We start from the raw sequence: 22,785 nt of genomic DNA, 5'->3' as shown, positions 1-22,785 counted from the left end.
ATCATCAATGTTTCTGAAGTGGCCCTAGTGTTCTTTTTCACAGGGGGTGTGGGGGAGCCGGCAAAGAATTGCAGCCATTACCGGCACTTGACAACGCTTTTTCTTCCTTTCCCATCCGTTTTTCTTTCCCTCTCTCCCTCTGTGTTGTTGCTGAGAGCTTCTGTGATGTGACCTCCCCTGGAGGTGGTGTGAGCGGCTCCTCTTGCTTACTCTCCATCTTGTTCTTTCAGTGACCTGGGAGTTTCTGTGCCTCTGCAGTAAATGCAAAGTGTGCGTCAGTGTAAAATTATCTCTTTTTATTTTTATTATTTTTTAGCCGTTGTTATCCATGTGTTTCTATAACAAAGGTAAACTAATGTTGAATTTAGAATGATCCTAAAAGAAGAAGGACATTTTCTCAAGCTTTGAAGTATTTGGTTGGAATTGCTTTTTTTGTAATTTTAAATGTGTTCAGTAAGATTCTTAATTAAGCTCAAATCTGAGTAATTTCCAAGAAGTCACATCAGCATCTCTGTCAGCTGAGATGCCCGTCTGTCCCCCTGGTCCTCTCTGGAAACTGACCTGGGCTGGTTCCTGCAGGGCGACCTGAAGGCTTACCTGCGTGGCGGCGAGCCGGAGCCGGCGCGGGGGGACGCACAGACCATGCTGCTACAGAGGCTGGCGTGCGAGATCGCAGCGGGGCTGGCGGCCATGCACAAGCGGCACTTCCTGCACAGGTGGGTCCCTCCGCTCGCGCTCCTCCCCTACCCCTAACCCCAAACGTGGCACTGGCTCTGCTGGAAGCCCAAGGAGGACCAGCTTTGGGTGTGAACTTTCAGTTTATAAACAAGACGTCCCCTCCTGCCCAGGGTCAGAACAAGGGTCGAGCTGGGCTCCGTCTAAACCAGCACCAGGGAACAGAGTGCCAATACAGCCTAAGACCTAGAGGTTATTGCCAGAATCTCAAAGCATGCAAATGGGTGTGATGCTCAGAGTCGTGATGGAGCAGTTCCGGTCTCCCTTCCGGACCCCTGCCTTGGCATCCCCCTCGCATCAGCCTCAGGCTTCGCCTCTACCCGCTGGGCGTCGTTGTCACAGTGTGGCCCTCTCCAGTTCTGGAGGAGGGCTCTGAGGGTCTGACGTCATCTTCTGATAGAAGGTCCCAGTGTGGGCCTCTGGTCGGCACTCCGAGAGGCCGCCCTGACTGGGTCGGGGGTGCTGGGGTTGGTGTGAGCAGCACTGGGGTCGGGGTAACACATCTCTCCAGAGATGCGTTTCTGGCCCCACTTGAGCAGCCACAGCTCTCAGAGTGCGTCGTATTTTGTTCAGATCATCCACATAATTGTTTTAATTAGGATGGCAAAGGGCTTTGAGTCCTGAGATGATGATTCTTTAAACTCAGAAGGAGACTCCTGCTTGTTCTCCTCCAGCCTTTTCAGCTCTGATTTGTGTTTGAAATGTTTTCTCAGGTCTGTGGACAAATTGGGCAGAGTGTGTGTGTGTGTGTGTGTGTGTGTGCATGCATGTGTGCGCACGTGTGCATGCATGTGTGCATGCTCAGTCACGTCTGACTCTTGCGTGCTCAGTTTGTGTGTGTGTATGCACATGTGCATGCGTGCATGTATACTCAGTCATGTCTGACCGCCGCCCCCCCCCCACCCCGGCCAAGGCTCCTCCATCTAATACTGAAGTGGGTTGCCATTTCCTTGTCCAGGGGATTTTCCTGACCCAGGGATCGAACCCACGTCTCCCAAGTCTCCTGCATTGTTAGGCAGGTTCTTTACCACTGAGCTGTCTCTTTAGTTGACTTTAATTAAATCATTTTACTCTTTAACAATCGAAAGACCTGAAAAGGAATACCTGTGTGTACTGACATGGAGACATAGGTTGCACAGGTTGTATATTTTATATATACACATATATAAAATGTTTTTAAAATACAACACCATTAAAAAAAGAAAATGCTTATATCTGTGGGGGTTTATGTGAATCTCTGTGTGTATGTGTATGAACAGATATGGAAAAATACCTATCAAATTCTTAACATTACTTCAGGGTAGAAAGAAGAAAATTAACACTCTTCTTACATATCTATCTTGTTTGACTTGCACGGTGAGCAGATCATTCTGATAAGGTGCTTTTTAAGACACCTGAAAAAATTATGAATTTCTTCAGGCCCAAGGCAGAAGCCCTTACACAAAACTTCAAAATATAAAGATCTATTTGTTTTATAATGGAAAAATCTTATATTTTGTTTTTTCCCCTTGTAACAGATTAATACCCAGCATATTTGTATTGTTACTCTTATAAAACACAAGTGATGATTACCTAAATAGTGGAGCATTTTCAGAGAAGATCACATCATAATCAGCAACATAAAGTTAACAGAGACAACTGGAAATTGTTTAAAGCCCAGATTGGTTTCTATGATTATATTTTAAAAATTGGCAAAGTAAATGTTACCTTCCTGTGAGTTTCTTTAGGTTAAAGTTTTACTTACTTTAGAATCTTGTTTCAAACAAATAAAGATGATAAATTAACTCACATGATTTGGATGTAATTCAGGTACATAAACTCAAGGTAAAGAAAATTCCTGAAACCATTGACAGCTGTTTCATTTTATTTTAAAAAGTAGCCATATTTTATGTAATTTTGTGTGCTTTATTTTTTTGTTGGTAGCACACTGTAATAGCATTTTATATAATTGAAATAGAGTTGGTCTGCAGTGCTGTGTCCCAGGTGTACAGCAGAGTGGCTCAGTTGTATACATGTTTTTCAGATTATTTGTCAGTCTAGGTTGTTATAAGATACTGAGTACATAATAGCATAGTTTTAAGTTGGACTTTGGAATATTTATGTGTTGACTCAAAGTCAAACTTTCTATGTTGGTTGGAAATAGAACTTCCCACACATCGAACTGGAAGCTGATCTAGTAAGGCACTCCCAGTTAATTTTTACTTTTACTTATTGTCTGAGAGAAGACTTAAGCCTGGGTCTTGGGCAGGCTGCGTTTCTGCAGTCAGAGATGGCGGCCATGAAGGCCACGTAAACAGCAGGGGCTGCCAGTGTGCCACGCTCCGCACCGTCCTGACCTGCTGGCCGAGCGCCTGGGACTTCCTGTGCCCGGCCTGTCAGTCTTCCTGGAGGAGCAGGAAGAAGCCACCAGGCCACTGTGATGAGTAAGGGCACAGGGCATCCAGCGGGCAGTGTGGCGTGTCTCTTGTAGCTGGAGACCCATGTGACCGTGGCCTTAAGGTGTACCCAGGCCACACTGCATGAAGGGACCTCCCGAGGGACGTCCCTGGGGGTCCAGTGGTTGGGACTCAGCGCTTCCTCTGCAGGGGTGCAGGTGCGATTCCTGGTCGGGAGACTAGGATCCCACATGCTGTGTGGCGCGGCCAAAACAACACACGAGACCTCTTTAGGATTTTCCCAGTTTAAAGTTAAAAGTTACTTTCTGCTGAGAAACACCGAGGTTAGTAAGTCCTCCAGCCCTCAGAGTGTGGGTGTCCAGTGTTACAGGAGCCCAGCATCTGCAGAACCCAGTTTATGGGGAAGGTGTGTGTGAGAGGGTTAGGGAGGACTGGCCACAGGCCTGGGTTGTAGACCTTGTCTGTGCTGTGACATCAGGGAAGAGAAGCGGGATGCAGACTGACCTGATGAGCAGGGGTGAAAGCTTTCCAGACGCTGAATGAGCCCAGTGGCCTGTTTGTGCTGCGTCTGAATCCCCTGGCCTTGCTCCTCAGCCGCTGCCTCCGCGAGCTGCAGCCACCTTCCAGTGGGAAGCGGCAGTCTCTTCACAGCCCACATGGGGATTCATTTTTATGCTGTGGTGGCTGCTGGCGGCGGGTTGGTACAGTGAGCTGAAGCTATTAAGTGGCCTCTCCTTCCTTAATCCTCTGAGCCTCTTTCTTCCCTGAAACAGGGTAATCTTGCCCTGAAGTGCTTTTGTCAGGATTACATAAGATAATGTGGGCCGCACCCTGGAAGAGTGTTCAGTAATGTTGGGTTGTCGCTTGCTCTTTTGATTAGGAATTCAGGTTCCTGGGAGAGCCTTGGTGGGTAATATGTTAATTGAATAGAGGACAGAGTAGTTTTCAAAACGGCTGCAGCCCCTCTGAGCTATTTCCACAAGACCCATCTCCTGGAGGTGGACGAGCTCTCACGCCAGTGGGAGCTGAGAACAAGCCATGATGTTTCCTTGTGAATCCGGGCGGAAAACTGTTTAGAACACTTCTGTGTACCTACTGCTCCGCTCACCTGGCGGGGTCCCTGCAGTCACCACTGAGGCCGCCGCACGTGTTACCGCCCAGGGGGACGGAGCCCAAGCTCTGAGGGCCAGGTCAGTTGGCAGCTTTGCTACTAGACCTGTTTTTCAACTTGAAAGAAGAACATACTGGGTATGTTTGTATTTCCTGACCCAAACCAGCCATTGACGTCAAGAGTTAGCTCTGCTGTTAAAAAGTTACACCTTTACGGTTTCCTATTCTTTAGCTTGGTACATTATTGGACCTTGGAGAATATGTATGTTTTACCACTTTTGAGTTGAATTATATCATTTTGACTTTGGACAACACTTTGATGTTTTGAATATTTTGATGTTTAAAAACTGTATTCTTATAAAAACCTTATGAGTTAACCCTTACAGGTTAGCGCACACCCCCTCATTTTTTTCTTTTTTTTGCCAGGGAGAACTGAGGCTCTGGTGTGCTAATTGACTTGCCAGAGGCACACAGTTACGAGTGGTGGAGCCAAGAGTAGGTCGCCGGTCTCTGACTTTGTCCAGTGTTTTTGCACTGTCCTCCGGCGACCAGGATGTTTGGGGTGGGGTACAGGGCGAGTTTAGAGGAAGTTCCCTCGGTCACACCATCGTTTTCCTCCTCAGTACCCCCAGTGTTCAGGTAACAAGAGGTGTTTCCTCCTCTTCTCTCTCTCTCTCTCTCAGACCATAAGTCGAATTGTAGGAGTTTCACAGTGTCATGTACAGAGAGCCCCAGGCCCTTTGCACATATATCTTTTCACCTTTTACCTGCTTCTCGTTCCCCGTGTCTGTAGACATGCAGGGACCCTGTGTGAGGAGAAAGGTGTAGAGGGAGGCGGCCGGCGGTCCTGGAGTGGCTCGAGTGGCTGGAGTGGAAGGTGCCAGGGGCCACCCTGCAGGTGCCCCCCACTGTGGCCTCAGGCTGCCACCCTGCTTCGGATGCCTGCACGCTCCTGGGCGGGGGCCCTGGCACCCAGATCTTCATTCTGCTCCCAGGACAGAGGTGTTGGGAAGGTTGAGGAGGGTCTGTCTGCAGGGGCCTTAGCAGTGAGAGCCAGCGGTGCCCGGAGCCTCTGGGGCAGGACCCGCAGTGCCATGCACGTGCGGCTTGTAGTCCAGGGGCCAGGCGGCCAAGAGCCCCGCATTCTGCTGCCCGCACGTGGCCACCCGTCCTTCCTTCCTCATCTCCAAAACCCAGGGGCCACCTCTCTCCTTGAGATGGGAGGTTTCTACGGCGCACCTCGTTCTACCACGCTTCGAAGATGCTGCGGGTTTGCTGGACGCACCGCCCCCCACACACACAGATCAGAAGTCTGCAGCAGCCGTCGTCGGGCAGGTCTGGCGGTGCACCTCTCCAGCAGCGCTGCTCGCTTCCTGTCTGCATCACGTCGGGTGGCTCTCACAGTATTTCACACCTTGTCGTCGTTGTTTGTTACGATGATCTGTGAGATCAGTGATCTCCAGTGTTACTATTGAAATTATTTTGACATTTTTTAAGCGATAGTATTTTAAATTAAGGTTTATACATAGCATTTTTTTTGTTTGTGTTTGCTTTTGGACACATAATAGACTACAGTGTAGTGTGAACATGACTGTTCTATGCACTTGGAAACCTAAAAGTTCATAGACTTGCTTTATCAGGAGAATCTCTTTACTGTGGTGGGCTGGGGCACTGATCCCCCCATGTGCGTGCATTTCGTCTGCAACATTAGAGGTGTCCCGAGGTTTCCCCAGACACTCCACAGGCCTGGTGGAGTGCCCTGAAAACACTGCTTGTAAAGATGGTGTATGGAGGGATTGAATACATCTGACTGGTTTCACTACATCTAACTAATTGAATACATCTAACTGCTTTCTTATCTTGGACTTAAAACTTTTATCGCTTAAAAAATGCCAAAAAAATTACGGTAGTAACACTGAAGGTCAATGATCACAGATCATCATCACAAACATAATAACAGTGACAAGGTGTGACATACTGTGAGAGCCACCATGGTGTGACACAGACGGGTGTCCACTGAGGTCAGCACGAGGTCGGCGTGTTTATTGAGGACCAGCCGCACAGACCGCAGTGCGCTCTGACCGACTGGTCACGGGTTGTTGTTGACGGTTATTGATGGTGAGAGACAGAAATACTGGCCCTGGAGAGTCGCTTCAGTTCCTTGCGCCTCAGTCTCCTTTTCTGTAAATGGGGACATACCAGTACCCACCTGGGAGGCCTGCTGTGAGGATGAAACGAGTTAACACGTATCAGGTGCGGGAGAAACGCCTGTGTGTAAAGTGCTTTCTGAACACGAGCCGGGATGGTGCGGTGGGACCCGTGGTGGTGCGCGCCAGCCACTGGATTCCGCCGGCGTTCGCTCTCGTGTCCTCATCCATGTTGTTTGCTCTATTTCAGACACACGAGCTTTGGAAACTAAAATCACTGAAAATAATTTGATAACGTTTTTGATTTTTGGCCATATAAAGACAAACGTTTTAAATTTTGGACTATGGAAATTCAGTTTCTGAGAACTTTTATTTAAGATTTAAAACTGTAAGTTAGGTATTCAGTTCTATTTTAGTTCAGTGACTTTTTCATTCATATGCCAATTGATAATTTAAAAAATCCCAAGGGTTAAAGCTAAAATCCAAAAAATGTAATCTGCTGTGTCTATGGGAAGTTTTTTTTAGAAAAAGTAGGTTTTTACTTTTCAAGTTAGGTAGTTTTTAAAACTAATTTGTTCTTAAATAAACTGAGTAAATCGTTTTAAGTCAGTCTTGAAAATATGCTCTTTGCCTCCCTCTTGGAGAGGTAGAGTTTGGAAGAGAAGAGAGTGAATTGGAGGGGGCTAAATCACTTATATAAATCACTTATTTGGGGAAGGCAATGGCAACCCACTCCAGTACTCTTGCCTGGAAAATCCCATGGACGGAGGAGCCTGGTAGGCTGCAGTCCATGCAGTCGCGAAGAGTCGGACACGACTGAGAGACTTCACTTTCACTTTTCACTTTCATGCATTGGAGAAGGAAATGGCAACCCACTCCAGTGTTCTTGCCTGGAGAATACTAGGGACGGCGGAGCCTGGTGGGCTGCCATCTATGGGGTCGCACAGAGTCGGACTTAGCAGCAGCAGCAGCAGCAAATCACTTATAATGCTTGCATATCTTTGAAAAAGGAGTTAAAACAAACATTTTTAATAATGCAGATTATTTTAGCGTGCTTGAAGTTGTAACTTTATTCTTTACTTGCAGTTAAGAGACTACTACTAGACTATTACTCAGGTAATGTAAGGTATTTAAAATAAATTCAGACAAATTAGCCAGTTTAGAATTCTTCTGTGGTAACTCTAAAAATACCAGGAAATGAGCCATAAGTCTGGTATCAATGCAGAACAAGGTACAAATACATTTAGATTTTAACCTGTTAGCAGTCAGAGTGATTTACCAAAAAAAACCAAAACTGATCATCTCCATTCTTTAAGTAATTAGGAATATGGCGTTGCCTTTTTCTATGAAAAAGGATTTTAAAACATAAATTATTTATCAGGGAACTCAATACACTTACCACCCTGATTTCCCAAGAAAGCCTTTTTCCACAGCAGTTCCATGTCATGTCATCCTGGGTGTTGATTTGCCTTGTTCTCATGTTCACTTCACTCTTTCTGTTTTCAGTGACTTAGCCCTGAGAAACTGCTTTCTTACCTCGGACTTAAATGTGAAAGTGGGTGATTATGGAATAGGATTCAGCAGGTACAAGGTAAGCCAGAGGTTTAAGGGTTCTCTCTCTGATCTAATTTAATGCTCATGAAGTGGTCATATCACAAAATGCCATGCCTGTTTGGAAAGGGAGGGTAAATAATTATTGCTGCTATATAATAAAATATACACATCATATATAAATATTTCTGTTACATGTTTGGTAAAATTTCAGCTCAAATCAGTAAGCTTGGGATTTGAGTTTTTCAGCTCTCATAAATATATCCCCCAAAGAAAATAAGTAAAGTACCTGTGAAATTTTTATTTGTGTGTGTTTGTTTAGCCCAGCTGAGTAAGGTGGCTTACTCTGGGGCAAAAAAAAAAAAAAAAATTGATGCAAATGTAAGTCTGTTCTTAGTCTCCATAGTAGCTCTAGTATCTTGAGCACTTGCTGTATGCCACCCAGGCACTATGAAGGACTTGCCCACGTGGTCTCATGTAGTCCTCATTGTAAAGGGAGGGCTGGCGCGTCTTCCTGATCTTACAGGTCAGGAGTAAGGCTCACGTTTGCTGCTTGCTCAAGAGTCACAGAGCTGGTAGATGGTTGAACGTTGACTCAACAGTCTGTCCAATTCGAAAGCCTGCACTCTTACTCATTAACCACCCTGTTCTTCTGCTCAGGAATACAGCCCAGCATAGTTTACAAGATATTTTGCTCAGAGTCTGTGTTCTGTGCATCAGACACGGCGTACTTTCCTTTTCCAGGAAGGGAGACTGAGCAGGTGTTCATGGTTCAGAAACCAGCTCATGAGGCCCAGGAGGCTGATTCAGAGAAACCCTCCACCCACCCTCTGCCCGGAAACTCTGTCTCTGTGTCCATTTCTTTTTCTGACTTGTGTTTTTGGGTAGAGTATGTGTTTTCTGAGAATGACCTGGGATTAAGTTACTGAGCTCACTAGAAGTGTTAGAGAATTCAAAATTCTGTGTGCTTTCTTACAAAACAGGAGGATTATATTGAGACAGATGATAAAAAATTTTTCCCTCTTCGGTGGACTGCTCCAGAATTAGTAACCAGCTTTCAAGACAGACTGCTAACTGCAGATCAAACTAAATATAGTAATATCTGGTATGTATCGATTTACCATTCGATTAGGCTTTTGTTATTAACAGAGTCCTAACTTCTTTCTTCTCAAATACTTTCTTAAGGGAAAGTATAATAATTGAATGAGATGTAGGAATACCAGTGACTGATGATGTGAAAGACAATTTATTGACATCATAGCAATGATCCCAGTTTTTGCAATGGTGCAATAACTTTTACCCATTCAATAGTAATAATCTCCGTAAAAGCAGGAACCAAGGCTGTTTTCTTTGCCTACTATAGGGCCTTGTTTATAGTAGATGTTTAATAAATATTAATTGAGTGAATGAAAAAACTGAAAGAGGTATGTAAGACTAACAGTTTCTGTTATAGCTTTCTAAATTTATATCTACTTTTTTTTTTGGTGCTGTTGTCCTGCTTTTTCTATTTTTTTTTGCTTCTTACTTTCTTATGGAATTTTTTTCTTTTCCTCGTAGTTTGGGAGCTGTGTAGTCTATTGCTATGATTGTATTGGCTACCCTAGAAATAACATGCATACTTAACTTAGTCTAACAGTAGTTCTTACTTTGGCCCCTTTCTGAGCAATACAAGGACCCCAGGGTATTTTAACATGCTTTAAATTTACACCACACACACACACACACACACACGCAATTATGTTCATCATTGTGAGGTATCTTATTTTTTTTCTCTTAACCCCACAAGATGTTATTTTTCTTAACATCAGTGTTTGTTTAGGTTTATCCACATAATTAAATCACTTTGCTTTTTTTCTTAAATTTCCCCCAAATCTCAGACCTTCTATTGGGGCTTACTCTCCTTCTATCTGAAGTATGTCCTTCAGAATTCCCTGTGGTGCAGTCTCCCTGGTAACAGACTCTCAGGTCTTTTTCTGTAGGTCTGAGCATACCTCTGTTTTGTCCTCATTCTTGAAGTGTATTTTTTTACTTGGTGACAGTTATTTTCTCTCCGTGTATTGAAGATCTCACTCCACTGTCTTCTGGCTTCCATTGTTGCTCTTGAGAAGTCAGCCGTAAGTCTCCCTAAGCTCTTTGAAGGTAACGTGACTTTTTCTCTCTGGCTGCTTTTAAACTCTTCTCTTTGTCTTTTGTTTTTTTGTAGTTTCACTGTAATATGTGTGGGTGTGGACTTTTTTGTTTTTCTGCTTGGCATTTCATCTTAGGTGGGTGTTCTCAGCCCTTATCCTCCCAATAACTGCCTCAGCCCCATTTTTCCTTCTTTTGGAAGTCTGATTAGACACGAGTCACGACCTCTTGCTTTGTCTTTTGTCTCTTATTCTCTCCTTCAGCTCCCTGTGCCACACTCTAGATCATTTTTCAGACCTGTGTTCTAGCTGCTAATTCTTGGTCTTTTTAAAATTCCTTCTTCGGCTGTGTCTATTCCTCTATTAAATCTCTACTGAATTTTATAGTTCAGGTAATTGGCTTTTCTGTTTTAGGAGGTCTATTTGATTTTTTAAAAACTGTCCCAGAGTGTTTTAAAGTTCAGTTATGACCTGCACCCGGTAATTCCCGTGTCTGAGGTCTTCGTGGCTCTGATCTTCCTGGTTCCCGATGGTGCCGTGTTTCCTCGGGGCCTTCTGCTGGTGAGGACCCTGGAAGCCTGGCCTTGAGAACATCCCCCAGAGAGGTGTACCCATGCTTGTGTCAGCTCTCTGGGTGTCCTGGCTCGGCAGGGACCGCAGCAGCCCAGGGCTTTCTGTATTCAGCCTGAGGTCTTTGGGGCGCTCGGATGGTGTGAGCTTGGGCTGCGAATCCCAGTAAGGCCAGCTCTGTGGTCACCGCTTCTTCGGGACTGTCCATCCCCCTACCCCTGCCGCAGGCACATGCACACGTGTACTCAACATACATGTACACACACACTCACAGTCACAAACGTGCACTCACTCACAGGGCCTCCGTGCCAAGCCAGCTTGCCCCCCCGGGCTTCTGGGGGGCAGGTGTGTCCCCACCATGGTGAGGAGGTCTCTGTGAGGCCCCCTGTTGGGCAGGGCCAGGGCTTGGGCCTGTGCACCGTTGAGCCTTGCTCGCTACAGACAGGCGTGTGGGTCCCGTGCTCCGGCAGGCGCCACGGTCAGACACAGCGTGGCATTCTTTGTTCTCTGAGCTCCAAGTTCTGTCCAGTGAGTTCTCTGCCGGCTTCTCTGTTGTTGATATGTTTTATACGAAGTTGCCTTTCACGCATCATCCGTATTGTTACTGTTCTCAGTGGGGTGATTGACCTGAAGACTTACCCTGCGTTCCCAGAGACGGAGCCTGCCCATTGTTTCTGATGGGGCGAGAAGCCCTGGCGCAGGGCTGCCGGTGGTGTCAGCTTCTGCCCGAGGCAGGGACCACACTGCCCTGTGCTGGGGGTGACCTGAGGGTCTTGGTTCCATGAGTTTGGTGGAAGAGGGGAGAAGAGCTACAGGACGTTTTTCCTTCCAGAAGAAAGCAGGCCACTGGTCCTTAGGGAGACAGGGAATGGTGGGCAGCGGCTGATACCGCTTTTCCTGAGGAGACTGGGCAGAAAGACGAGGGAATAGGGAGCCGCAGGATGGGCCTTGAATAGGGGGACACGTCTCATCTTCCTTGGTGGCCTGCGTGAGAAGACACACGAGGGATACTGGAGAGAGGTGTTAGGAGTGGGGAGCTGAGAAAGCCCAGGCCTCATGTGCTCTGAAGAGCAGCGGAGGGGCTGAGGAGAGGGCTGGTTCAGGAACAGGCCTTATGGGGGGAGAGAAAGGGCGTCAGGGGTCTGGAGAAGCTGAGGTGGGCAGAGGTGCATGCCCAGGATCAGATCAGGTGCTGAAAACACTCACTGTGCCCCAGTCAGAGACTGCCTTTGTGGTCTTTAGCATTTCATGCAAACTTTTTATTTTCCTTAATTAAATAAGTTGGTAATTCCCTAAAGTCATTGACAGTGTCTTAAACTTCTTTTTCATCCAAGATGGCTCTCTGCTCCTAGCAGTTCTGTGCCAGGGGCATGTCTCCCTTCTTGAACTGGACTAGAGATTTGGGTTCTTTTATTTCCTTGATAGAAATGCCCTCTCCACCTAGATACTGAATATGTTGATTTACTCACTGATTTGTGAGATAAGCGTAAAGAGAATTTAACTCGTAAGTTATATTGTACTCTGCAGTGTCAAATAATAGATTGATGTATTCAAATACAGCTTATTTTTCTGGTGGGTGTCGGTCATCGTCATGTGAATCATCAGTAGCTACATCTGACAGGAGTCACAGCCACATGAGAGCTTTCTAAGCATGCAGCCATGCCTGCATCTGCCAGCTAAGAGTCCTCAGCGGTGGGTGCTCAGTACCAGCGTCCGGGTGACACAGATGACCAGCCAGGTCCAGGAGCCACTGCAGAAAATAGATTGTAACACACGACGGGAGGGGAGTGGTGGGAAGGAACACGGAGACCACGTAGAGGAGGTATCCCCCCCAACCCACCAGCAAAGGCCATTTCCAAGGGGACAGCGCTGGGCACACGGGCGGGCGGGGCAGGTACAGAGAAGGTGGTCCCTTGCCTGTGGTGACGGTACCCGTAGGCAGTGAGTGATCCGGGCAGGTGGCCTCTTCCACCAAGCAGTGAAGAGTCGTCCTTCCTGATAGCGGAAAGCCCTGAATACTCAGAATAACTGCAATAGGAAACACACAGGTCAACAGGGAAGACCTGTTCACTTTGGAAGTTCCACTGCTTACTACTGTTGTGAATGGGATTCCCTGCCCCCCCCGCCACCAAAACCCTCAGAATTCCGTGTGTTTACCCTATATCTAGCCGTGTTGCTGAATCCTTTCAAGGCCATTGTAATGATCTTTTATGATTCCTTGAGTTTTAAAGTTGACAGTCATTTGAATGCTTCCTTGTGATTATTGCCTCTAGCTCCACCTAATTATTTTTTTTTTTTTTACCTTGGCCGGAACTCCTAAAGTAACATTCTGTTAGTCAGTCTGAGGAGGCGTTCTTGCTGTGGTCCACACCTTAATAGAAGTGCTTGCTTTTTAAGTCATGTTAAAGCGCTATCTTGAATAACCTCTTCCGTAGCCCCTTGTGCTTGAAATGACTGATGGCTGTACGTGTAAAACTGTGGGTGTTACAAATTCAGTATCTGAAGAGAGAAAGATGTGCTTTTTTATTCCCCCACAGGTCCCTGGGTGTGACGCTTTGGGAGCTCTTTGAGAATGCTGCTCAGCCTTATTCCAACCTCTCCAACTTAGATGTTCTCAACCAGGTCATTCGAGAGAGAGACACGAAACTCCCCAAGCCCCAGCTGGAGCAGCCCTACTCCGACAGATGGTGGGTAACTTCACGTCACCTTCTCTCAGAAGGCGAAGAAAGTCTGTCTCCACAAGTCTTAGTTATATATTCCCTGATTTTCAACAGTAAATGTTATGAAAAGCAATCATATATTATTCATGACTGATTTTAGAATTAACGTCTAGTTTTTAAAATGTAATACTGTTTAAAAAAAAAAAGTGTAGAACCAGCAGGAATTTCTGTCTTATACATGTGATAAGAAACTTGTTAAGTCTGAGTTAATTCTAAGAATCAGTTTGAGGGCATTTGCTATCGTGGAATTGTTTTTGAACAAGGCTGTATGTGTGACACTCAGCGTGTGACGAGACAGGTAGCACAGACATGATTGGGTTTGAATTGGCACCTGAGGCAGTTTGCATAATGTGTATTGACATTTGCAAAAACAAATTTACTTCTTAAGAGTCTCCAGACCCGTTCTTACCTCAGTTTCCAGGTAGAGTCGGGCTCCCCTGTGTCGAGGCCCCTGTCCGTGCCACCCTGTGCTCAGCGGGCGTTGCCCCTGCATCTGGTTGCCCTTATGTGTGGGCACTGCTCAGCCCCTCACCCGACTTGCTAGAACTAACTCACCCAGAATAACTGGATGTTTCTGCCGTAAATTTAATACCATGACATCGTCGTCCTGTCTTCCCTTCCACTCACGGCCGCAGTTTAAGGCGTTGCCCGTATTCAGCCAACCCTTTGAAGACCATCTCCTGGCTGCCACCTACTCTGGGCTTCTGTTTCTGCTCTTGCTCTCCACCCTCAGCTCCTTTGGTGGCCTGAGGGAAGCATGTGCTGCAGAAGGTCGTGGTGTTCCTTTCTGTCGGGGGAATCGTTAGAGAGTAGTCACCACGGCCTGTGTCTGTGTGAGTCCTTGCAAAATAGAGTGAGTAAGTCTCATACGTTAGACACGTGCATCCTTGACTAAGCAGGAGACCGATGGCAGTTGTGTTCAGAGAAGAGCATTTTAGGGCTGCTTGTAAATTCAGTGGCTGAGCGCGTGGAAAACACCAGAAGAACAAACGACAAGGCCAGAAGAATTGCAGTGATGCTGCACAGGGTCCTAAGGATGCAGAAATCAGTGGCCAGATTTTCTCTCTCCATTTCCACTTTCCCCCAGAGCTCACCATGAACCAGACTCCTGCTGGTGGCCAGCAAAGTGATTCAAGTGTTGGGACTTCTTGGGTGTTGAGCTGGCCTAGGGGGTCCTTGTGAGGTCTTTTCTTGTTTTAAAACAATTTGTCATCTGTCCACTAATCTCCTGTCTCGCTCAGGTATGAAGTCTTGCAGTTCTGCTGGCTGTCACCAGATAAGCGGCCAGCAGCGGAGGACGTGCACCGGCTGCTCACCTACCTGCGGATGCAAAGCCAGAGGGACCCGGAAGTGGACTTTGAGCAGCAGTGGAACGCACTCAAGCCCACCGCAAACAGCAGAGACGCTGCAAGTAACGCCGCCTTCCCCATCCTCGACCACTTCACCAGGGACCGGCTCGGCAGAGAGATGGAGGAGGTCCTCACTGTGACCGAGACCAGCCAAGGCCTGAGCTTCGAGTACGTCTGGGAGGCGGCCAAGCACGACCATTTCGACGAGCGTAGCCGGGGCCCCCCGGATGAAGCCTTGTCCTACACCAGCATTTTCTTCCCCACGGAAGCGTTTGAGAGCTCTCTCTCAGACCCCGGTCCTGGCAAGCAGGATGACAATGGCCAGGATGTCCCCCTGCGGGCCCCCGGGGTGGTGCCCGTTTTCGATGCCCACAACCTTTCTGTTGGAAGCGACTACTACATCCAGTTAGAGGAAAAAAGCCGTAGCAACTTGGAGCTAGATTACCCGCCCGCTCTGCTCACAACAGAGATGGATAATCCTGAGAGGCTTGGGGATGGCGCATCCCAGTGTCTGACGCTCAGGAGCCTGGAGCTTGAGGAGTCCAGTACAGAGGAGGATTTCTTCCAGAACAGTGCAGACCCCAAAGACGCCAGCAGACCCGAGGAGGCGCACAGCACCAAGGGCCCCGAGAGCCCTTTCAACAGTTTATTTAATGACCTTGACAAGTCAGAGGCTTTGCCCAGTCACCAAAAAATATTTGACTTGATGGAACTAAATGGAGTCCAAGCTGACTTTAAGCCTCCCACCCTGAGTTCAAGTTTGGATGACCCCAAAGAGTCCGTAATCGCACGCCACTTGGAGAGGGAAAAGCCCCGTAAGCTTTTTGACTGTGAGCCTCTTTACGCCACAGACAGACTCATACACCAAGATGGTTTTGATCAGCTGGACAGTGAAGAGTTGTCAGAAAACTTTTTATTTCTTCAAGAGAAGAACTTACTGAAAGACTCTTTGTCCAGCAAAGAGCATGTAAATGATCTGCAGACAGAACTCAGAAATGCTGGCTTTCCTGAACCCATGTTAGAAACTCCCAGTAGAAAGTCTGTAGAGGCTGAGTCTAAGTTTGCTGAAAATAAACCCTACTCTTCGCTGCAGGAGAGCATCAGCGTGCACGGCAAGGAGTCGGGTGCAGCGCCCAAGGGTGGCACTGGGGCAGCGGCCTCACCTTGCTCCCCACAGCCACAGGTACCTCCTACCTCGCTCGAAACCCAGGGGCCGCCTCATGATGTCCCCCCAGGGGCGGCCCTGAAGCAGGGCGGAGCCAGGCCCACGCATCCAGAGGGCGGTGTCTGTGAAGACAGCACCTGCCGAGAGGCAAACCCAGACTCCACGCCCGCCCCACCGGACACCCCCGCCCCCACTGGCAACGGGTCCCCGGCCCTGACTCAGCACGGGGAGGGGGCCGTGAGCCTGGCCCAGAGCGACCCCAGCCTGGTCCAGGACACTGCTGCCAGCAAGGTGAGTATAGGGAACGGCCTCCCAGAATCGAGGCAGAACTTAGAAAACCAGCTGCCTTTGGAAGACCACGGCCCTCGAGGCCCGCGGGAGAGAGCCCGGGAGGCCGCCGAGGTCCTGGGGCAGCTGGGTCGTAGAGATGCTGCTGCAGAGGAGGGCGGCTTGGTGTCCACCCTCTCCTCAGACTCGGCCAGTCAGGACAGCCTCCTGGAGGACAGCTTGTCGGCGCCCGGCCCCGCCTCTGAGCCGTCTGTGGAGACCCCAGACTCCCTGGATTCCATGGACGTCCATGAGGCTTTCCTGGGCTCCTTAGGGCCTCACGCGCCACAGAAACTCCTGACCCCCGACAAGCCAGCGGACAGTGGTTACGAGACAGAGAACCTGGAGTCCCCCGAGTGGACGCTACACCCGGCCCCCGAGGGCGCTGCGGCGCCCGACACCGCCTCGGCGGGTGAGGACACGCCCACCGGGTTGCCTCCCAAGCCCGTCATCGTCATCTCAGATGCCACCGACAGCCACAGAGGCACGGAGGTGACCTCGCAGACCGCTGCGCCTGCGTCCCAGGGCTCGCACCGAGACTCCGCGTACTTCTCAGACAACGACTCTGAGCCCGACAGGAGGTCGGAGGGGGCCCTGGGCACCTCGGTGTCGGCCCTGGGAGCGGACCAGCCCCTGCCTGAGCCTGGTGTCCCGCTGCAGAGTCCCAGCCCCCTGGACAGCTGCCTGGACAGCAGCAGCAGCCCACCTGACCCTAGCTGTCCTCCTGCTCCGCAGAAATCCCGTCACCTGGAATCCAGAGAACCCACAGAACCAGCTCCCCTTGACCCTCCCACACACACACTTCCCCCTGACGACGAGGCCGGCAGCCCCTCGAGTCTGCAGAACTCGGAGCTGAGCAGCGGGGATGACCTCGAGGCCCCCGAGGAGCCCCCCTGCACGCTGGCTTCCACCGGCACCAACACCGACGAGCTCCTGGCGCTGACCCATGCCCCGCTCCGCTGCGGCGGCCCCGCGGCGCCAACTCCAGAGAAGGCCTTGTGCGGCCACTCCGAGGGCCCCAAGCTGAAGGAGCCGGACGTGGAGGGAAAGTACCTGGGGAAGCTCGGCGTGTCGGGCATGCTGGACCTTGCCGAGGATGGGATGGACGCCGACGAGGAGGACGAGAACAGCGAAGACTCGGATGAGGACCTGCGGGCCTTCACCCTGCACAGCCTGAGCTCCGAGTCCGAGGACGAGGCCGAGCACCCGGTGCCCGTGGTCCTCAGCCGCGAGGACGGCCGCCACCTGCGGAGCCTGCTGAAGCCTGTGGACCCGCTGCCCGGCTGCAGGAGGGAGAGGAAGGCGGTGACGTTCTTTGACGACGTCACAGTCTATCTCTTTGACCAGGTATCTGTTCCCTGTCCCCTCCGGGTTGTCATGTTGGAGATTCCAGCATGTGTTGGGGCAACGAGCGTGCTCGGGTTTTCCGACTGCTGTTCTGAGGACACTGACTGTGATTTCTCAGAAAAAGGAGTTTGGGGGTGGTTACAGCATCAGTTTGTGAGATCTGCATGGGGAACTCCTGTCACATGAAGGGGAAGGGTCTGCGTGCTCCTCCCGGGTGTCCCGGCAGAGCCGCCCAGTCACTCGTCCTTCCAGAGCAGACGAGTGTCCGCGGGCGGTCGGCAGCAACGCCCAGTGCCCAGGAGTGGCTGGAACCGTCCGAGGCTCACAGGTAGCCCTGGAGACACTGACCAGCCGCGGTGCCTGTGGAGCAGGGGCGGGGGTGGCAAGACAGCGGGGCAGGGCGAGAAGGGATCACCTGGCCTCAGCGTTTGTGTTTTGTCAAAAGCTGTTGAAATTCACGGGTCCCTTTCTTCACCTTCTCGGTGCACTTGAATTGTTCCGTTCACAGAGCGGATGACCTGTAGGTGGAATGACAAAAGAGTTATGAATTGTGTGTTGTGAGCAGTGTGGGCAGGCGCTGGGGAAGATGTCTGGGGGTCTCGCTGGAGCAGTGAGGTGGACCCAGCCCTGTGGAAGCCGCTGCCTGGTCTACGGAAGGGCTGCACTCGTGTGGTGACTTGGTGGGGAGGAGGTGATGTTTTGATGGGTTCTGGAGACGGGGCAGGATCGCCTAAGAGCCAGACTCAAGGCACGAGAACAAAGGTACGGAAATCAGGTGTGAGACACGCTCAGTAGGTGTGAGATTTGTCATAGAGTGGAAAAGTGGGTCAGGTCCCAAAGAAAGTCCTGAAAATCTTCTGCAGTGGCCAGTCGGTCCCATGCGGCTTCCATGGAGTCGTAGCTACCCGTGGGTTCAGACTGATGGCTGGTAGGTACCTTCCTGCTCTTGCTGTACAGCTTCATGAGCCTATTTTGAAGTGGTTTGGTTTTTAAGTGGTTTGAGTTCCTTAGCTCCAGAGTTTTCACTGAGCATCATGGGTTTTGGCAGCTCTGCCTCGGTTATTTCCCCATTGGCTCAGCAGGTGCTTGGTGAACGCTGACTCAACTTACTTGTGACATCACAGCCCAGCAAGTGAATATCTGGGTGCCCCCCTTCCCACGTAGGGTCTCCTTAGCTTCGCTGTGCATCGGGGGGTCTCCCAGCGTTCCTCACAGGCCCTTCCATGAGCCTGGTGGGGGTGTTGGACCCTCCGCTCTTGCACAGCCCCCTCTGGACCCACAGTGTTCTCAAGGCCACCACAGTGGATGGTGACGCTTACTTGCAGGTGAGGTGACACACGGCCACACCATTCAGCCTGTCACAGGGCAGGTGAGCTCTGCGCTCAGTCCTGTGCATCCCAGCGTGGGTCACTGTGACGACAGGGCCTGGCCCGGCGGTGTGGGAGGTAGTGTCACAGCCCAGAGCCCCCGGACTCTGAGGTCCTGGGGCAGACGGGGGAGCTGGGGGTCTGTGTGTTGTGTTTCTTTAGTTCATTTGGTTTACAAAGACATGTTCCTTCAAAAAGAAAAAAAATTCAGTGAGCGTAAGGAAAAATACTTTCTCAGGAAAGATTTTTTTTCAATTTAAAGAACAGAAAAACACTCAAGAAAACCAAACTTCTCAGTAATTGCTACCGCTTCTCTCACACACACACACCAGAAACTAACTTTAAGTGCTGAAAAGCATTTAAGAAAACAAAACTTGTCTGTAATTCCTACTGCTTCACACACACACATGTAAGTGCTCTCCATAACCGCCCCCTCCAGAGTAATAGGACTCTTCCATCCCCACAAGGTCCCTGGTTCCCGCCACATCCGTCCCCTGGCAACCACTGACCTGGAGTTCTGTCTTTTCTAGAACCGTGTAAGTGGCAGGAGTGTTGTTACCGTTTAGTCATTAAGTCGTGTCCGACTCTCTCACAACATAGAGTGTACCCGCCAGGCTCCTCCGTCCCCTGGATTTCCCAGGCAAGAAGACTGGAGTGGGTTGCCATTTCCTTCTCCATGAGATCTTCCCTACCCAGAGATAGAACCCACGTCTCGTGTGCTGGGTGGCGGGTCCGTTACGGCTGAGTCGCCCCGGAAGGCTGAGCGGCGGGATTAGATCGTGTGTGACCTTGAGTGTCCAGAGACTCACTCAGTCCGGAGGTCAGGGAGTCCCCACTGCCGCAGGTTGTTCGTTAACCTGCTGGCCAGTATTTACACCAACTGTTTCTGTTCTTATTTTTAATCTTTTTAAAAGTTAAACAGTAAAATTGACCCTTTTTTTGTACAGTGCTGTAAAACTGTAGCGCTCGGGTCACCCTCCCCAGAACCACGAGAGACGCAGCTCCCTCACCCCAGAATACGCCCCGTGCTCGCTCCTGCGCCCTGAGCACCCCTGTATCATTTTACATTCCCACCAGCAGCGTGTGTGACCCAGCATGTAACCTTCGGAGGCTGACTGTTACACTCTGAGCCGTAGAAGGCGTCGCTTGTTGCAGTAGTCCCTTCCTTTTAGACGTGTTCCATCCTGCGGACATGTGATCGTTGTAACCATTTACTTGCGGAAGCACATTTGGTTTTCCGCTTTGGGGCTATCACAAATAAAGCTGCTTTGAATAACTGTAGGTTTTTGTGTGGACACAATTTTTACTTTGCATCTGAGATAAAGGCCCAGGAGTATGATTGTTGGGTTATATGATGTGTGTGTGTTTAGGCTTTTTTTTTTAATTGAAGTATAACGAGGGACAGGGAAGCCTGGTATGCTGCAGTCCGTGGGGTTGCAAAGAGTTGACCAACGACTTAGTGACTGAACAATAACAATAGTTGATTTATAGTGTATGTTTAGTTTTTAAAGAAAATGACAAACTGTTTTCCAGAGGGGCTGTATCATTTTACATTCCGGACAGCGTACGTGAGGTCTAGTTTCTCGTGGTTTGTTTGTTTTGCTTTGGCCGCACCGTGTGGTTTGTGGGATCTTAGTTCCCCAAGCAGGGAACGCACACGGGCCCGTGGCGGTGAAAGCACCGCGTCTTAACAACTATACTGCCAGGGAATTCTCATTATTTTTTATTTTGGCTTTTCTAACAGACGTGAAGTGATACTGCATCATGGTCTTAAACTGGATCTCCCTATTGGACCGTGATGTTGCTGTCTTTTCGTGGGCTGCTTTGCTATCCACGTGTTCAGTGAGGTGCCCCTTTTGCCCATTTTCTGGGTGAATTCTCTGTGTTCTTTGAATTTTGGAAGTTCTTTATAAGTTCTAGATAAGAGTCCTTTGTCAGATATATGGCTTGGAAATACTTCTCCCAATCTATAGCTTATATCTTTCACAGAGCAAGGGGTTTTTAAGTTTTGATGAATTCCAGTTTATAATTTTTTTTTTCCTGTTTATGGATCATGCTTTAGGTATCATGTCTAAGTTCTTCACCAAACCCTAATTCCTGAATATTTTCTCTAAAAATTTTATATAGTTTTGCATTTTTCATTTAGATCTGTTACACATTTTGAAATAGTTTTTGTATAATGTTTAGGTTGGGGTTCATTGTTTTGCCTCCGGATGGATGTCCAGTTGTTCCAGCACCATCTGTTGAAAATACTATTCTCTCTCCATTGAATTGCTTTTGCACCTTCATCAAAAGTTAAATGGCCATATTTTTTTTAATGGATCTGTTTCTGGACTTTCTGCTCTATTCCATTGATCTGTATGTTTTCCCCTTTACCACAATCTTGGTTCCATTTGCTCCTTGCCAGTATGCAGAAGTGTGGTTGATTTTTGTATGTTGACTCTCTATCCTACTCTACTGATTTATCAGTTCTAGGAATTTTGTTTTCAAATTCCTTGTGGTTTTCTACATGATCAAGCATGTTGCCTGCAAATAGGGACAGGTTTATTCTTTTCCAAACTGTATCTCTTTCATTTCTTTTTCTTACCTTATTACACTAGCTAGGACTTCCAGGACAGTGTTCAATAGAGGGTTTACCTAACATTGATTTTTCAATATTTAATGAGCCTTGCATTCCTGGGAAGTAAAGCCCACTTGGTTTAAGGTATTCTTGTTACATGTTGCTGGATTTGATTTGCTGGTTATCTTGTGGAGGATTTCATGTTGTGGAGGTCTGCATATTGGTCTGTAATTTTGGGAGGTGTTTGACTACTTGGCTGACTTTACTCTGGTGCTGTCTTTGGTTTGGTGTCAAGGTAATGCTGGTCTCATAAAGTGAGTTGGAAAGTCACAGTCGATTGACTAACACAGGTTGGAACGGTGTGGGTCCACTTACACGTGGGTTTTTTTCACTAAACACCTACCAAATACTACACGATCCAAGATTGGTTGAATCTGTGAATGTAGCACCTTGGGTATCAAGGGGCGATGGTACAGTTACAGGTGGATCCTCAGCTGTGCCGGAATCAGTGCCCTCACCCCGCGGGCATCAGTCGGGTCAGCTGTATTCCCTCTTCTGGGAAGAGATTGTGTGGATTTATTGATCTCTCTCTGAAGAACTGCTTTTGGTTTCATGGCATGTTTTCCTTTGTTTTCTTTTTAATTTTATCAATTTCTATTTTATCTTTTATGTCTTCTGCTTGCTTTGGATTTATTTTGCTCTTTTTCTGGACTCTTCCAGTAGAAGCAAGGGATTTGAGACCTTTTTTTCATTTTACTATTAACATTTAATGTAGTAAGTTGCGTTTTTCATTCAAAATATTTTCTGATTTTCCTTGAGACTTTCCCTTTGACCCAAGGATTACTTATTTAAAAAAAAATACTATTTAATTTCCAAGGGTTGGAGGGTTTTTTTAACCTTTCTGTTACTGATTTCCGGTGTAATCTGTTTTGGTCAGAGAACATGCTTTGGAAGGTTTCGGCTCCTTCCTCTGCGTCGCTTCGTCTGCAGAGCCAGCGTGTGGTCTGTCCTGGTCAGTGGGCCACGTGCACCTGAAAGCGTGTGCTTCACTTCTGCCGGGGGGCTTGTTCTCTGAACGCCACACGCGCTTGGTTCCTTTCTTCTGCGCTGTTGCTGATTCTTCTGCTTCTTCTATTCCTTCGTGAGAAGTATTCATTGACGTCTTCGGCTGTAATTACGGATTTGTCTGTTTCTCTTTTCGTTTCTGTCCATTTTTGCTTTGTCCATTTCATAGTTCTCTTGTTAGCACATTTAGAATTAGTACATCTTCTTGGTGAATTGGCCTTCTGTGTCATGCTGTAATGTCATTCTTTAT

General features: G+C 48.5%; 1 protein-coding gene across 6 annotated transcripts in view; it reads left to right on the top strand.

Moving 5' to 3' along the window:
- LMTK2 (lemur tyrosine kinase 2) overlaps window positions 1–22,785 on the top strand; it is a 75,629-nt gene that overhangs the window by 44,907 nt on the left and 7,937 nt on the right. For all 6 annotated transcript variants that reach the window (XM_003587856.6, XM_005225275.5, XM_024985226.2 and 3 more), the window contains 5 exons: window positions 580–716; window positions 7,895–7,979; window positions 8,923–9,044; window positions 13,173–13,322; window positions 14,597–17,543. In XM_003587856.6, coding sequence (XP_003587904.2) covers window positions 580–716; window positions 7,895–7,979; window positions 8,923–9,044; window positions 13,173–13,322; window positions 14,597–17,543 — 3,441 coding nt within the window. The remainder of the gene's footprint in view (window positions 1–579; window positions 717–7,894; window positions 7,980–8,922; window positions 9,045–13,172; window positions 13,323–14,596; window positions 17,544–22,785) is intronic.

The sequence above is a fragment of the Bos taurus genome, chromosome 25 (assembly GCF_002263795.3).
Source record: "Bos taurus isolate L1 Dominette 01449 registration number 42190680 breed Hereford chromosome 25, ARS-UCD2.0, whole genome shotgun sequence".
Lineage (NCBI taxonomy): Eukaryota > Metazoa > Chordata > Mammalia > Artiodactyla > Bovidae > Bos > Bos taurus.
This window is presented reverse-complemented; position numbering and strand designations above follow the sequence as displayed.